The sequence below is a fragment of the Salmo salar genome, chromosome ssa01 (assembly GCF_905237065.1).
Source record: "Salmo salar chromosome ssa01, Ssal_v3.1, whole genome shotgun sequence".
NCBI classification, from domain to species: domain Eukaryota; kingdom Metazoa; phylum Chordata; class Actinopteri; order Salmoniformes; family Salmonidae; genus Salmo; species Salmo salar.
In genome coordinates this window covers 126,298,723-126,316,061 of record NC_059442.1, presented here as the reverse complement: position 1 = coordinate 126,316,061, position 17,339 = coordinate 126,298,723, and the positions used below count along the sequence as shown (strand labels likewise).

The window sequence follows — 17,339 nt, the reverse complement described above, 5'->3', positions numbered from 1 at the left end:
CATCTAGTGTTCACAACTAAGCTTACAATCAAGTCACATCCACACCGAAAATATTGTAATATTATTTTAAAAAACAAGAATTTATTGTAAAAGAATGAGAAAGTAAATATCATACTAAAAATGTCACATTTGACTGAATTGAGAGGAAAATCTAAACTATTTCTAAGGGGAAAAAATGACGCCTTACATATAAAGCAGACTCATACATGTTTCAAATAAAATGTCATTGCATTGTTAATGTACATTATAATAATTACATAATAGTTAGTTCATGTGTTTAATTAGTTCCCCATTAGTATCTTCATCAATATGAATATTATACATCACTAATGATAAGAACTCACTGAACTCATGTATGAGAGGTCATGTGACGTGCGAGGTGATGACGTTGTCTGAAGACCTCGCTACAGATGGAACACTTGAGCCTCTCTTCCCTCTCCCTGCGACGCTGTTGTTTCACCCCACACGCAGATCCTGTGGCATCCAGCGCCCTCTTGTGGTGAGACCTCATATGCTGCACCAGGTCTGAAGTCAGACGGAAGGAAATGTTGCATTTGGCACACCAGTTCTGAGCCGGCAGGCAGAGGGGAGAGAGTCGTGAGACGGAAGGGGACAGGAGCACCGGGGAGGGGGGGATCGGGACCTGCAGGGGTCTCCCTGGGGTCCAGGGCCAGAGAGCTGCTGGGCTATAAAGAGGGTGCCTCTGTTTCAAAACACCCTGGACCAGCACAGGTCTGTGGAGATCAGTAGAAGGAGTAGTAATGGAGATTTTAGCCCTCTCAGGCAGGGGGGTAGTCTGGGGAAGTGGAACAGAGCGTGGGGGCTGGGAGAAGGCACTTCTCCTGTTCTCCGAGACAGAGACTTGGTTGAAGGCAGAGGTGACAGGAGGAGAGTCAGTGGAGGTTTCCTCAGAGCGGGATGGAGATAGAGACAGAGTGTCTTTCAGAGCCTTCTTCTTTGAGTCTCTCTGCTCCACTGCTGGGTCACTTCCGGGCTGAATGCTCTGGTTCTGTGGGTTGGATCTGATGTCTTCAGGCCCTGAGGTCTTCAGTTGTGGTTTTAGTTGAGTGGTTCTGTCTTTAGTGAAGGTGCTCCTTATTATATTGGTGGGCAGGTGGCAGGTGACCGGGCTAGGTGGTTGGTTCACGTTCAAAGTACAGTAACCTCTCTCCAGTGGTTCCTGCTTCCTGACTAGAGGCTGTGGGCCATTTCTATCCTCCTCCGTGTGTTTCCTTTTGAGGGCACTCCCTGCCGACCTGGTACCATACAAGCCTGTCTTATTACTGGTATTCTCCATATCCCTGGCTAGATTGTGGAAGTCGGTTGCAGGTTTTCCATCCTGTGGACTTGTCTCTGGATGGCTCCGTTTGAAGGCAGGAATGGGAAGGGAGTCAGGTTTCACATGGTTGGTGTTGTCTTGACCAGGTTTGGTGGTGTGGCTGTTTGGTTGTCTCTGTGTGCAAAGGAATCTCCAATGTGCCAGGAAGGGGAACTCAGACTCAAAGCCCTGGTTGCAGTTTGTACATGTGTATGAACCAGCACCTGGTTATAAAGATGAATATGGATTAATATCACTTTATTCTGCCAATATTGCATGACATAAACCTTTGCCAATACTCTTTGAATTGTACAAACATATTGGGGAAATCTAGTTTTAATGTGTAATATTTCATTGCAGTCAATAGCTAAATCATAAAAAATTCTATGAATAATATATATGTATATATTGTAATACACATTCATAGAATATGTATACCTTTGCTTTGCGTCTGCAATGGGTTCAGTAGAAGAAGCCTGGCAAGGTCTTTCCCATACCACACCAAAAGCTCCTCATCCTTCTGGATCGTCCTGAGGGCTCTAAAGAACAGTTGTCCGTTCTTCACATAGGCCTCCAGGTTCTGTTCCTCACTGCTCCGGGCTGACTGGACGAGCCGCAGCCACATCGGACCGTCAGTGGGCATTTTGTGCGCTGAGGTGTCCACCTGTGTAGCCAAATAGAAACCGGTCTTACAAAAACAAGTCAAGTACAACATTTGCCAACTGAAAGTTTCGATGCATTTTAGACCTGTATTCGGGCATGAGAAACTGCCCCCAGCCAATCGTTTGGAACACATTCGTTTAAGACGCATGCATTTAAGTGCATGTTCTCACCCTTAAAATGTATGGTGCCGATCTTCTGTCCATAGACTTGAGAGCGATGTAGGCGATGCTGTCATAAACAGTGGTGTGATTCAGCTCACATGGTCCAAAAACTGCGTGTTCGGGAACGTCGCAGGTGGTGTGGACGCGCGTAAAAATGTCATTTATCCATCGTTGCGCAATTTGCGCAGCTCTCGCCCCTGTGTTGCAAACGAGTTTGGAACGAATTTCTGCCTCCAGGATCTCCTGAGAACCAGATAACATCAGAATCCATATCATTAGGCTGACAATTAAGAATAAATAATTTGTTTGAATAATGCCCTCCAAAAACGTGTGTAAAAACGCTCTAAATCCAAAACAATACTTACCATTGCAAACAGCTGACTGGTGGAAAGATCTGCGCTTCTCTTATTTGCACTATCCCTGCTTGTATTATACAGTGTATTGTGTCTTGTAGATGCCCACCAATACATGCCATAGGACTGCTCGACTGGAGGAGCTGGTTTTATAGTCTAATCTAATCTGCACAATGAGATTTGACAATTCTCCGCCCCTCCTTTATCCTCTTGTTAGATGGGTGACATTAATGATCTCTGACAATCAGAAAGTGTCGGTGCATGGATGGACAGTCTAAAGAGGTCATGGGTATCAGGGGCCAGCCAGTGCATGTACAATAGAAGCCAATTTCAATTGGATATTCAATTCATGACATTTGGTAAATAGGGACAAAATATAGTGGATTTAGGTGACGGCGGGTCAAATTCTGGTGTGCAAGCAAGCATGCCCCGCGGCCACGACGATAAACGCGAGTGTGTGTCGGGTAAATGGAGTGATGCACTTTTCTGTATCCTCCTCGGGCGACAGATAAACCTTGGCTCATTGATGGGTTACAATGCTGGAATTCACTCCACACAGTAGCCTACTGAGCAAATTCCACATTGTTTGTCACGACCACAATGACAAGGACACCAGAATCTGTCGAATTTAAGTTTTCAAACAAAACAATATTTTTTTTATTTCAGTCTGTTTAATTAAAAGTCAAGTCCACGTTTTTCTATGGTTTTGTCTATAATTCATTGTATGTCAAGCTCCAATAAAGTTGGGTTGTCGAACTGAAATAGTTCCATAAGGTATTCATATTTAACAAAATATTGTCACCTGCTGTCTCCCCGCCCACTGTGCTGGTGGTGTAGTTACAGGGTTTCCCAGACTCGGTCCTCCTCGCGTCCCCCCATGTGTGCACATTTTGGTTTTGTCCTAGCACCACACAGCTGATTCAATAATCAAAGCTTGACGATGAGTTGGTTATTTGAATCAATTGTGTAGCGCTAGGGCAAAAACCAAAACGTGCGCGCAGGAGGGAAGGTTCCAGGAAGAGTTTGGGAAACCCTGTGAGACATGGGTGCAATAGAGTTCAAAGGCGCGCAATAGGGTTCAAAGGCGCGCTTGTGCGTTTGTTCGGCTCTCTTGCGCGTTTGTTCGGCTCTCTTGCGCGTTTGTTCGGCTCTCTTGCGCGTTTGTTCGGCTCTCTTGCGCATGCTCACTTCAGATGAGACGGTACCGTCACAGTATCAGCGGTAATTCACTAGGAGGCACGCCCCAAATAATTTTATTCTCTCAATTCAGAAAATTAAATAGTTACCCACAAGTGGCAAGGACGATACATAGTATTTACAAAGACACACAGTAACATGTCGCGTAAATGTCATGTTAGTTTATTTTCGATTTTGTCGTTGGAAAATCAGGAGTTAGTCTTGAGTCTTGTTTTATCCAGACGAAGAAAGCGCATGTGAGGTAGTCAGTCTACTCTAGTCAGTGGTACAGTACGATGTGCAAACTCAATGAAGATATATTTTTTTATCAAGGCAATGATCATCAACGGACAGTGGATTGCACTCCTGCTTACCTTTCTTATAGGCCTAAACACATTATTTTGTAATACCGAAGAGGCATCTTGCCATGGAACTTTTGATATTTATTTCGTTTTAGACAGGTAAGTATCGTTATAGCCTACAGACTAAACGCAAGATGTAATTGATATTAAAGTTACTAGTGTTTTTTTTTATGGTAAAGTAACTTGAATCAACACGATTCTATAGAATCTATCATGTGTCAGATTGCACTAGTCAAGCATTTTCTTATCACGTTTTGTGTGTAAAATACTCCTGTAAATAGTATTTCAATGACTTGAGTTCTATTTCAGTCTGTCTAGTCCTTGTAAGGGTTTGTTTGGTTCTGGTTCAGGGAACGTGTCTTACTGCTCTACAGGTCTGGGAGTGTGCATGATAACTGGGGAGAGATCTATGAGTTTGTGGAGCAGCTCACCAACCGCTTTGTGAGGTAAGTGAATAAAGTCATACTCTCAGGTCCAAGCTCTATGTATGAGGTGAAATGAGCAACTTGTCTTGAACACTATACATCACTGCCCATCAATACTATGGTTCACTTTACAATCTGAATCATGAAACAGAAGAAGGGCCCCTTTTTAGTCAAATAATGATTTACCAAGGACATACGATATTTACACAGTGAGGAATCAAGTTAGTAGTTAACACAGTTAACACACTCATGTGAAAGTGGGGCAAATCCTTTTCAAGCAGTAGCCAATAGGCATTTGATCAAATGTAGCTCCACCGAACACTTGGATACAGTTGTAATAGTGGGGTACTAAATTTAACTCCAGAACAGTTGTCTGAAACAGCTGGTTGTGGTAACAACTGTGCATAATTGTAATTTCGGAGAGAAAAGGGTTAGCTCCAAAGGGTGTAGGGAGGGATAAGTTGGCCTACTGTAAGTGAAGTCTTTTTAAATACAAAATGACCAGTAACTTCTTGGTGTTTGATCCCATTCCTTGGTGTTTTTCGGTTTGTTTTAGTCCTAGGATGAGAGTTTCCTACATAGTTTTCTCATCTAGGGCAGAGGTGATTCTACCGCTAACTGGAGACAGGTACAGACACACACACACTCTCTCACTTGTCACAGTACATAGCATCTCTCTCTCTTTCCCTCTCCCTCTCATCTTTCTCTCACTCTTTCGTTCTTTCCTCTCTTTCTCTCTCCTCTTTCTTTCTCTCTTTCTCTTTCTCTTTCTCTTGCTCGCTCTCTCTCTCTCTCTCTCTCACACACACACACACACACACACACACACACACACACACACACACACACACACACACACACACACACACACACACACACAGGCAATTAACATAATTTCTCAGATAGAATCTCTTTGTAGATATGAAATAGATGAAGGCTTGAAAAAGTTAAGCAAAATCAGGCCGGCTGGTGAAACATACATGCACGAAGGCATGAAGTCGGTAAGCATTTTCTATTTTAATCTATTCTATATTTGTTTGTTGTTGGACTGTTTGTGTTGTACATTAAAACATGGCTTCCCCTATGTAGGCCTCAGAGCAGATGAAGGCCCAGGTCACACGGTCATCCAGTATTATCATAGCTCTGACTGATGGGAAACTGGAAGTCTATCCTTATGAACTAACCGTAAAGGAGGTAATACCATTATACTAAACAGTGATGAGTAATAAAATAGTACTTGCTGGAAGTGCTTTGAGCACTGACTGGTACACAGCTATTTTCCTCTGTTTTTGTTGCAGGCAAACACCGCTAGGGAGTTTGGTGCTAGAGTGTACTGTGTTGGTGTGAAAGACTTTGATGAGAGCCAGGTGAGTGTTTTTAAGGATCTGTTTTATGCAGTGCTCTCGCCTTTCTATCAATTGAAGGCTGCATAAGCACACATTAAATATTCACACTGCAATACACTATTTTGTTTACGTTAATCTCTGAACACTGCCAAAGTGAATCCATACTGGAACTACTAATGACTACCATAATATTGGAAGAAAAATAAGCGTACCCGTCTTATGATTTGATCGTCTGTCTGTCTTAGAGAGCGTTAGCAGTCTGGACAGGAAGTTTAGTTGTACTCTAATCATCTAATTGGATCGTGCCAGCCTGCTTCCTCTTATGGTTTCATTACATTAGATCAGCCTTTGAAACCAGACCGGAAAACATCAACAGAGGGAGAAAAGGCTGTTTTGTAGATGTACAGAAAACAGAGGGAGAAAGTGCTATGTTGTACGTAGCTGTGGAAAGACAATCTTTCTGATGTTGTGTAATATCATATGCTTTCCTCTTGTACTCACAGCTTGTTGACATTGCAGACAACAAAGACCAAGTATTCCCAGTGCTGGCTGGATTTCATGCACTCAAAAGCATTGTGAATTCGGTCAGAATAATTACATCCAACAATACGTCAAAATAAACGTTAAGACACATACCATGTCATTAACGTTGTCATTATTCCTATTTTTCACAGATTTTGAAGCAGTCCTGCACAGAAATATTCAGGATAGAGCCCACTAGTGTTTGCGTAAATGGTACGTTGCAAAGCTTTAGTTTTTTGATATACCGATACCAATACTATCATTGGGTAAAACTGTTATTTGTTTGTGCCTGAAAATCCTGACATTGTGCCCCTCTATAAAATTGTAGAATCTTTCAACATCGTCCTGAGAGGATATGACTTCACCCGTGGCAGGAGCCAGGATGGAGTGATCTGCGTTCTCACTGTCAACCAGAAGACATACAGTTAGTATACCCCAAGCTCCATAATGCGACATGTTCTGCATTCCAATATTGACACACTACTGTAAGACTGCAGATTGACAATAACCCCCCCAAGCGCTTGTTCATACTACATCCCTTCCTGTTTACCAGACGCCACCGTCGTTCGTAGCTGTACACCCAACAGTGCACTTCAGCCCTGTTGCTCAGGATGCAGTCTACTGAATGTCCCCATGAAGTAGCCACACTAATGAAGTACTGAGGGCGTGGAGTGAATGTTGTGTTTCAGAGAGAACAGAACAGTGTCTCATTTAGTAGGGTCAGGGAACATTATGCCGCTAGCTGAGTACATGGAGCTGGTATCTGTCTTATTGCTTAAAATAGAACACAACACACAAAGTCTCTTCGCTGAGAGGGCAATGAGCTCACCCAGCGCGCTCCCTCTCTCTCTCCCCCCTCTCTCTCTCTCCCCATCTCTCTCTCTCTCCCCCCCAGATGAGAGGCCTAGTGTGGTGCAGGATGGCTATCTGTTGTGTCCAGCACCAGTGCTGCATGAAGTCGGACAGTAAGTGCTGCACTCAATTCTCTCCTCTTCGAACTTCCTTTATCCATAAATGGCCAGTGAGCTACTGAGCGCGCTCAGTTGGCCAGATCAAAGGAATGTCATGTTGTTGGTTGGTTGCTGTGAGAGCTGAACCACACAGCAACCCAGACTCTCCACAGTCAGCGACTACACACACTTCCATTCAGGGTGGGTAGTGGGTTCGACGGGTAACAGGTGTTCATCGCTTTATAAAAGCAAAAGGAAACAACTTCAAATGATATAAAAATATAATGACAGCCTGGTGGTGACTGGAGAATGGCAGCTGTTCATCCCTAGTCCATTACGGGACTCTGCCTGGTTTCTTCATAAAATGTGACCAAATAGGCTGAACCGATGTGTAGTGGTGAGACACACCAAAATGGTTTGGCACACTATCATTAAAACAGCTTAGAGGAAGATGTGATATGTTAGACTTTGTGACCCTGTGTTAGTTTTTACCCTGTCCACCAGCATGCCTATATGCTGTGGCACAGTGCCTTGGCATTTCAACAGTTGGTCTGCCAGACCGATACTTAAATGAAGTTTGACCTACTTTGTTAGTATCTCTCTCTCCCTCCCTCTTTCTATCTCTCTCACACACACACACACATGCACGCATGCACGCGCGCGCGCAAAGCAAAGCAATAAAATAGAATTGTGCTGGATTTTCTTTTCCCCCACGATAGATCGATAGATGTGCTGATCAGCTTGAACAACGGTCAGTCCTACATCTCAAGCCCGTTCACTATCTACGCTACAACTTGTGTGAGTATCGGTGTCACAGGTCACACCAACACTCAAAACAAAACGGCCTCATTCTACTTACATAGTTTGCTCCGTCCTAGTCCACCAAAGTCTAGTCTGATGAAGTCTGTGATATAACGTTAGATATGAAGTCGCACATCATCTGATAAAGTCTGTTTCGTGTGCTGCTTTGTTTTACAATGTCTCCTGTTGCAGTCTGATGGGACAGTGGTGCTGGTCCTGATCTTAGTTCTACTCCTGCTGCTGGTTCTGGCTCTGATGTGGTGGTTCTGGCCGCTCTGCTGCACTATTGTGAGTGGTTCAACCTCCTCCAGGACCGACTGTATTTTCCGGTAGTAAGGCAGGGAGAGAGTATGAGTTAATAGAGTTGTAGATTGAGATGCCAGTACATAGTAATTCATTGTTGTATAACTGCTGACTGTTTTATACTGTACATGCTACAGGTGATCAAGGACCCCCCTCCCCGTCGCCCCCCTCCTCCTCTCCCTCCTCCTCCAGTACCTGTGAGTGCTTAGATTCTATGGTAGTATTCTTAGAAGTTCCATGTGTTTTATGTCTTTCTCGTCACACCATTGTAGAGTAACTTTAACGCCCCGAACGCCCTCCTCCACTACAGGAACCAGAGGAGGACCCTCTACCCAAGAGGAAGTGGCCCATGGTGGATGCATCATACTATGGGGGAAGAGGTATCGGAGGAATGAAACGCATGGAGGTACAGTTGAAGTCGGAAGTTTACATACACCTTAGCAACATACATTTAAACTCAGTTTTTCACAATTCCTGACATTTAACCCTAGTAAAAATTCCCTGTCTTAGTTCAGTTAGGATCACCACTTTATTTTAAGAATGTGAAATGTCAGAATAATAGTAGAGAGAATTATTTATTTCAGCTTTTATTTCTTTCATCACATTCCCAGTGGGTCAGAAGTTTACATACACTCAATTAGTATTTGGTAACATTGCCTTTAAATTGTTTAACTTGGGTCAAACGTTTCGGGTAGCCTTCCACAAGATTCCCACAATAAGTTGGGTGAATTTTGGCCCATTCCTCCTGACAGAGCTGGTGTAACTGAGTCATTTTTGTTGGCCTCCTTGCTCGCACACGCTTTTTCAGTTCTGCCCACAAATTTTTTATAGGATTGAGGCCAGGGCTTTGTGATGGCCTCTCCAATACCTTGACTTTGTTGTCCTTAAGCCATTTTGCCACAACTTTGGAAGTATGCTTTGGGTCATTGTCTATTTGGAAGACCCATTTGCGACCAAGCTTTAGCTTCCTGACTGATGTCTTGAGATGTTGCTTCAATATATCCACATAATTTTCCTACCTCATGATGCCATCTATTTTGTGAAGTGCACCAGTCCCTCCTGCAGCAAAGCACCCCCACAACATGATGCTGCCACCCCCGTGCTTCACGGTTGGGATGGTGTTCTTTGGCTTGCAAACCTCCCCCTTTTTCCTCCAAACATAACGATGATCATTATGGCCAAACAGTTATATTTTTGTTTCATCAGACCAGAGGACATTTCTCCAAAATGTACGATCTTTGTCCAGATGTGCAGCTGCAAACCGTAGTCTGGCTTTTTTATGGCAGTTTTGGAGCAGTGGCTTCTTTCTTGCTGAGTGGCCTTTCAGGTTATGTCGATATATAGGACTCGTTTTACTGTGGATATAGGTACTTTTGTACCTGTTTCCTCCAGCATCTTCACAAGGTCCTTAGCTGTTGTTCTGGGATTGATTTGCACATTTTTCACCAAAGTGCGTTCATCTCTAGGAGACAGAACATGTCTCCTTCCTGAGCGGTATGACGGCTGCGTGGTCCCATGGTGTTTATACTTGCGTACTATTGTTTGTACAGATGAACGTGGTACCTTCAGGGTTTTGGAAATTGCTCCCAAGGATGAACCAGACTTGTGGAGGTCTGCAATTTTTTTCTGAGGTCTAGGCTGATTTCTTTAGATTTTCCCATGATGTCAAGCAAAGAGGCACTGAGTTTGAAGGTAGGCCTTGAAATACATCCACAGGTACACCTCCAATTGACTCAAATTATTTAAATTAGCCTATCAGAAGCTTCTAAAGCCATGACATAATTTTCTGGACTTTTCCAAGCTGTTTAAAGGCACAGTCAACTTAGTGTACGGAAACTTCTGACCCACTGGAATTGTGATACAATGAATTATAAGTGAAATAATCTGTCTGTAAACAATTGTCGGAAAAATTACTTGTATCATGCACAAAGTAGATGTCCTAACTGACTTGCCTAAACTATAGTTTGTTAAAAAGAAATTTGTGAAGTGGTAGAAAAACGAGTTTTAATGACTCCAACCTAAGTGTATGTAAAGTTCTGACTTCAACTGTATGTCTGAATGAGTATTACCCCATTTCCTTTTCTATTTGGGCTGTACTATATCTTGACAGCAAATTGCATCACTTTATTTTGAGTGGTGTTAGTTACTCTAAAGTTCTGAATGGTTATTCTGTGCTAAACGAATATAAACGGTATAAAATGTGAAATAACCTGCTGTAAACTGTGTTTTAGGTTCGTTGGGGTGAGAAAGGTTCCACAGAGGAAGGTGCACGGCTAGAGAAAGCCAAGAATGCGGTGGTCACAATGGTGGAAGAGGAGGTGGAAGAACCTATCATTAGAAAACCAATGAGTCAGAGACCACCCCCTACTTATCACACCCCAGAACAGTCCAAATGGTACACACCCATCAAGGTTAGTCACCATGCTTTCAGAGCCACATTGACAATGGCTGTCAGTAACTGGCTTTGTATATTAAACCAACAAGTTGACTCTTATTTTATCATCACTTTGTTTCGTTGTTACATCCTCTTAGGGGCGTTTTGATGCGCTGGTGGCGTTACTCAGGCGACAGTATGATCGAGTTGCTGTCCTGAGACCAACAGCACAGGACAGGGTAAGGCACCTCCTTGTATAATGTACTCAGTCAGTTTACTTCCAGTTTACTTTCTGAATTGTTTTCCTAAATTGACTGAAAATGGAATTGACCCTAACCCCGATTGCAACAAACTCATGAACAAAGAAATTAAGGGAGAAAGGGACATACTTAACGATCTCTCTTCTGCTTGGTCAATGTTGCCCAGTTCACACGTTAGTAACCTTGTCTGGCTCATTAGTGGTCCGAGCAGACAGGCTCATCAGTGGAGAGGGGATGAGGGGCAGTAAGGGAGAGACAGGACATGACAGGTCAGTTACCACTCTGTCCACTGAGAGGAGGGGACAGCTTTAGCCATTAACTGTCCCCCCATACCCATATGGGATGGGGGATGGAGAGATGGAGGGATCCTATAGATGAGTGATGGTGCTTTAGCCATTAACTTTTCCCCCCATACCCATATGGGATGGGGGATGGAGAGATGGAGGGATCCTATAGATGAGTGATGGTGCTTTAGCCATTAACTTTTCCCCCCATACCCATATGGGATGGGGGATGGAGAGATCCTATAGATGAGTGATGGAGAGAGGAAGAGAGTAGGGATGGATGTCTATGTTTGTGAGACTCTGACCCCCTAATGCCTATTAGCACCATTATTCTCTGTGAGGCCTCTGGCATGTCACAGCTCACTACAAGATAACGAGCAGAGCAGGATGTAAACGAGGATGGGGGGGACGGAGGGATGGAGGGGGGGACAAACGAGGGGCAGCGTGTGACCTCTGTCCTCTTAACCTCCCTCTCTGTCACGTTGTGTTGGTGTACTCTGTCACACTGCGTTGGTGTACTGCACTACACGTTCATTAAGACGCTGGATTGGGCGTACATTGCCCTCTCATTAACAGAGGTGGGGGACGCTGGCCATTATCTTTTTACTGAGAAAGGTGGGGTGGGTACCCTCTAATTGCTGTTAATGTGATTATAATGTACTAAATCTGTTGAAAATTGCTGTACTGAATTTGATAAATGTTCTATTTCTTGGATAAATTGTCAATATAGCCTATGAATCAAGGTATAGGTACACAATTGTCTGCTGTTTTAAGCAAACACTCCCTAAAACGTATTTGATTATATATTAGCTGTGATTTCTGGTGGATGGTTTTAGTGGGGCTGGTACCTGCTCTTATCTGACTGGGCTCATGATGGTGGCTCCCTTCTTGACAGAATGGGAGTGGCTGTCTGTTCAGCCAGTAATGCTCTTACGCTTGATTAGTTTGATTTGCTAATAGTGATGTCGTGACAACTCGCCGGCCCAGTCGCCATCTCCTCCTTACCTATTACAGTCAAAGCCGGCTGCCTCAATTGAGTTCAATTATGATCAATTATTGTAAATGTCAACTCTATGCAGTGTTGTCAAAACAATTTCCATTCTATGTCACGTATATAGTGACTCCATTTTATGAGCTCATTTTGTAACTGATGTACCTCATTTATCTGAGATACATAAATCCATATATGGTGGAGGCTAATGGGTACATACACTACCAGTATAATATTGAGCAGAGCTGGTTTGACATGGTTGCTTGTTCTAATCTTCATACCAGTGGAGAGCAGGTCTGAGCAGTCTGCACCGTCTACGGAAGAGGCAAGCTGTGAGGCATGAACAATTGAATACCACGTACCATTGTTCATGAGAATTAGGCTGATATGGAGGTGGGGGTGGGGAGGTGTTACAACTGTAATGAAATATAGTATATGTTAGGGAAGGTCTATACTGTATATTTTCGGATAAATATAGAATACAGTAGATGCATTTAAGCCTAACTGGTTGCTATTGTACAAGAGAATGTGTTCTCAGTAACTTACCTCTTAAAGTAAAAGGTTTAAATGGAATAAGTAAATACAGGAACTGCCTTTTGTTTTGTTCAGGGGCGCTGTATGAATTTCACCCGAGTTCCCAGTCATTAGGTCAAACACACCATAATCTTTGGACTATGAGGCTATGGAGAGAACAGGGCTATGGACCACGTGCCTAAACATCATCGATGTGCCTCTCTTTGGATTTATTGTTTGTTTTTATGTCAGCTTTATTTATCCAGGTTTGTCTTTGGATAAAACAAACGTGTTCGGCAGCATTGAATAATGTTAGCTTGCTTACTTGCTATACGATCCTCTTGTCACGGTTTAATTTAATGTAATTTATGTGTAACCATAGATCAAAGAACACGTGGTAAGAGGATAACTGTGTTATTGAGTGCCTTCTTGTGTCTTTTCTTATCAAGAATGAAGTGTATTTTTCTTGTCTTTTTTATTTAAGCTCTGTTGTTCCAAATGTGGTGTTGTAAATAAATACTTTCAAAATTCTGTGGAAAGTTTGTGAGGGTTTCACTTTCAACTAAAACTACAATGGGTTAATATTATTCCAAAACTACAGGCTAATCTCATTCATGTTGTTAAATAATGTAATATAATCACATTGTTTATCTAATCCCTTGACCTAATGCTTATTATACATTAAAAAATATATTTTTTCAAGAGACAGTGACAGATCAGACTTTGATTTTCTAGAGATTTTTAGGGGGAAAGACTAAATAATAATTATAATTTGATACATTGTTTATTTGCATTTCATAAAATGATCTCAAGACAATTATGGACAAAATCCTATGCCAAAATCTAAATAATTGATTTTACATGATGTAGCTACATTTGCACATTTAATATTAAACAATTAAACAGTACTCCTACATTTTCTTATAGGCTGAATCGATATATTTTTATCAGTTACTTTGTATCGACATTTTCGCCATCATTATAGTCTATGCTATGATTCATTTGCCTATCTGGGTCATTTCCCTAATTTTCATCATATTCATATGGGCCACAAAAACAGTTTTTCATCAGATCTTTGGACGCAGCATTCTTTAACTGCTGCTCATTAACTTCTATTTTATTCAGGCAGTTTCTAAAATGCAGAGAGGGGTTCTTTGAGCACATGTGTCACAGGGCTAATAGTAATTGTAATTTCCTATAGCTCGGTGGTAATTTCAAAACGGCGTTTTTGATAGTGCACGGAAATCAGCCAGGGAGGTGGGAGAGCAATGGCAGAAGTAATCCTTGATTCTGTTGGCCCTAGTGAAGATAGAGGAAATGAGTGGAATACTGGAACATAAGAATGGAGCTATTGTAAAAGGGCTACAGTTGTAAATCAAGATAAGCCTCGGAATGATAATGCCCCATTCCTTGTTGGAGTGCAATTCATGAGAAAGGATGTTTTTTGGGGGAAACACGTTTGCGGTCACAAGAAGTGGAGTCAGTCAGAATGACCAGGAGTGTTATGATGTTGATTTCACGTGTCAAAAGAACAAAAGGAGAAAGCACAAATTATCGAAGCATGAAGTGGAATGTTATGATTATCGAAGTAGGGTACCGGTATCATATCCAGCGTCTCGATGGATATGGAGGCTTCATAGTTTAAGATGAACATGTCAAGAATAGTTGATTCACGTCGCTTAACCCACACTGTGAATGGAAAGAAGGGGGAAAGACTGTTATTGATGTTTCATGAAAAAGTTTTCCTGACCTGTGTAAAGCTGGGATATATAAGATATGTGGTGCGAGCTTATGTACAAAAGCCACTTCAATGTAAAACGTTTGGCCATGTGTTTGAAAACGGAATATCATTGTTGAATCAGTGAGGATGCACAGTGTTGCAATTGTTCCAGAGTTCCCGTAGTGCCCTGTTAGGGTGGAGGATGTCAAAGTAGGAACGATCAGGGCTGTTGAGGTGTCCTATGCAGAAGCTGTGAAAATTATCAAAGCAGCGAGTAGAGATGAAGCTATGGCAGTGGATGATGTCCAACAGTCTGTGGATGTCAGTCAGTTGAGAGATCCTGAAATACTAATCGTGAAGGTTGATTTTGTTTTGTTTATTGTGCAAGTGATTAATTGTACAGGACAAACGAACAAAACATCTAAGAAATTGGAAATTGTGAAAGCGGCTAAAAGGTTCTGGGATATCCTGGATTTCACAGCAGAAACTTTGTAGGGAAAACTGTCTGAAGATGTTCCCCCTCTCAGGCCCCAAAGCCTGAGTAGGGATCTGAGTACATTTGACCAAGTGAAGGAGTACATTGACTTTTGTTTCATTTTAATTATTAACATATTTTTTGGGTTAAAGTATCTCAGTTTTACCCTACCCAGTAGGTGGCGGCAATACACCTTTTTGGATGTAGTCCGCAATAAAACCTTTAAAAAAAAGAAGAGGCAGAGCATTTTTTTGTTTTGTTTATGGACTAGCTAGCACGAGCTGCAGGGCTAGCCAGCTGCTGAGCATAGTGTAGTAGTGTCATTAATTTATATTATTTACTAAATGCTTACTAGAAGTAAGGACTATGTACTGTCGATGACACTTCGTAGCTATCGATAGTATGCAACAAAAGGACATTTTCTCTCTGCAGGCTATCATGAAAGCTATAGGCAGCTAGCATGCCCGGCAAAATTTCAAGTTGAATTTCGTGTTAAGAGAGGAATGCATGTTTCGATCAATCACTTAGCTCTGATTTAATCCAATAAACTAGCTATTACTCAAAACATGTTGACTGATTTTATTAGTCATAGTTTCAGATCCTCTTGTTAGTCTTTGCTATTGTTACAGGTCCCTGTTTTGGGACAGGTGAAGCAGAAAATAGTTCTTGTAACACAGGATAAATTATGAAACAGGAAAACGTGGCTTCTCTTTCAAAGGTTCTCTCAATTATTTTATTCAACATTCTGTCATGTGTCTTTTCATCGTATTGCAATTTTTTATTTTGTTTTCTTTAAAGTGTATTTAATAATCTCTCATAAATCCCTGACATTAGTTCATACACATATCAAACATACATCAATGTAGACATAAAAAATATTACATTCCAATCCAAGTCCTCAAATTCTTTACATTTATACCCCAAACACATTTACTCTTAACTTTAATTCACCTGTTTAGGTTATAATTATGCAACGTTAGTTGACTGTTGCCCCCTAGAGCCCCATAGGAGACTCTAAAACATGAAAGCCTTTAAAGACTGATATAACTCAATATAAGTTTACTTTATACCCATGCTAAAAGATACATTCACCCAGTGTAAGAGCTAATAGAAAGACAAGACTATTTCAACTGACATGAATGCTAATTATTGGAAAATGTTTGAACAAGCTAGCATAGCGCTAACCGAAGCTAGCAACCAACTGACCGGAGCTAGCCAAAAGCTAACCGCAGCTAGCCAAATGCTAACCGCTTTTCTAACATTTAGAGTACAACAATTACAAAGTTCTTAAACATCACAGTTACAACATTAAATTCTCTAAACCCTTAGGATATTGTCAGGAGTGACTTTAAAAAAAAAACATTTTCAGGAGTTCGTTGTTTTCTAGAACAAATGCACCGCCATCATTTCATTTTACACTAGACATGCGTTTTCTGTCTAGTACGAACTTATACAATTACTATATTGTTCAAAACCATTACATTCACTTCAACAGTCAAGTTACAAAACAATATTGTGGTATTTGTAATATTCATATGTGAATACATGCTGAGTTATAGTTGGATGCATTTTACCGCCGTGTCATACTGTGCGGTGATTGGTTGGGACCACCCAGACGGTTGGGTCGTGGGCAGTTGATCGTGGTTGGAGATAGGCTAACATGGAGTTGTAACTAGTTAATAAAGAGTTATGTTAAGAAACATCCTGTGGTTCTGCGTTTTATTATTTTGTACAAAGCGTACAAAACAAAACATGGTGTCAGAGTAAATGGTCTTAAAAGATGGATTTTTCTGGAGTTCCTTCACCTCGAATGGACTGGGAGTCTACAAACTTACCCGATGCATGGCGTAAGTACAAACAGCATGTGGAGCTAATGTTCACGGGTCCCCTGAAGGAAAGAGGAGAAGAGGAAAAATGTAGCTACCTGCTCCTCTGGATCGGTGAAAAAGGGAGAGATATTTACAACACATGGACACTTACCGAGGCTGAATCAAAGGTACTGAAAACATAATACGATCGTTTTGAAGCATATGTTGTGCCGAAGACTAATACAATTTTCGATAGGTACAAATTCCATGAGAAAGTACAGGGAGCTAGCGAGTCTTTTGAACAGTTTGTGACTGAGCTGCGTCTGCTTGTGAAAGACTGTGATTATGCAAACAAGGATGAGATGGTCAGGGACCGTATTGTATTTGGAATACACTCACCGCGAGTGAGAGAGAAACTTTTGAATGTTGGGTCTGAGCTAACGCTGGACAAAGCTATCGACATAGCCAGATCTCACGAGCTAGCACAGGCTCAGATGAAAACCATTTCGCGCCGCAGCACGAGCGCATCACGTG

General features: G+C 41.9%; 2 protein-coding genes across 2 annotated transcripts; one reads left to right on the top strand and one right to left on the bottom strand.

Moving 5' to 3' along the window:
- Positions 1-26: 26 nt before the first annotated feature.
- LOC106562826 (PR domain zinc finger protein 8) lies at positions 27-2,641 on the bottom strand. Its single transcript, XM_014127848.2, has 4 exons — positions 2,508-2,641; positions 2,152-2,385; positions 1,757-1,982; positions 27-1,542 (listed from the first exon to the last, which is right to left on the bottom strand). The coding sequence occupies exons 1-4, from the start codon at positions 2,610-2,612 to the stop codon at positions 350-352; spliced, it is 1,758 nt and encodes a 585-aa protein (XP_013983323.1). The 5' UTR covers positions 2,613-2,641; the 3' UTR covers positions 27-349.
- Positions 2,642-3,690: 1,049 nt separating this feature from the next.
- Positions 3,691-13,333, top strand: antxr2b (ANTXR cell adhesion molecule 2b). The gene is made up of 17 exons (XM_014126004.2): positions 3,691-4,132; positions 4,408-4,479; positions 5,015-5,086; positions 5,378-5,459; positions 5,548-5,652; positions 5,757-5,825; positions 6,308-6,388; positions 6,479-6,539; positions 6,655-6,750; positions 7,222-7,291; positions 7,996-8,074; positions 8,270-8,365; positions 8,518-8,577; positions 8,691-8,786; positions 10,612-10,791; positions 10,913-10,993; positions 12,899-13,333. The coding sequence occupies exons 1-17, from the start codon at positions 3,981-3,983 to the stop codon at positions 12,935-12,937; spliced, it is 1,491 nt and encodes a 496-aa protein (XP_013981479.2). The 5' UTR covers positions 3,691-3,980; the 3' UTR covers positions 12,938-13,333.
- The last annotated feature ends 4,006 nt before the right edge of the window (positions 13,334-17,339 follow it).

Excerpts from the sequence above, each read along its gene's own strand:
- LOC106562826 (XM_014127848.2), bottom strand. The coding sequence starts at position 2,612 with ATGTATTGGTGGGCATCTACAAGACACAATACACTGTATAATACAAGC. Across the intron at positions 1,983-2,151 it reads CGGCACCATACATTTTAAGG|GTGGACACCTCAGCGCACAA; the intron begins GTGAGAACATGC and ends TTGGCTACACAG. Across the intron at positions 1,543-1,756 it reads ATTGCAGACGCAAAGCAAAG|GTGCTGGTTCATACACATGT; the intron begins GTATACATATTC and ends CTTTATAACCAG.
- antxr2b (XM_014126004.2), top strand. The coding sequence starts at position 3,981 with ATGAAGATATATTTTTTTATCAAGGCAATGATCATCAACGGACAGTGG. Across the intron at positions 8,075-8,269 it reads CTATCTACGCTACAACTTGT|TCTGATGGGACAGTGGTGCT; the intron begins GTGAGTATCGGT and ends CTCCTGTTGCAG. Across the intron at positions 10,994-12,898 it reads GACCAACAGCACAGGACAGG|GGGCGCTGTATGAATTTCAC; the intron begins GTAAGGCACCTC and ends TGTTTTGTTCAG.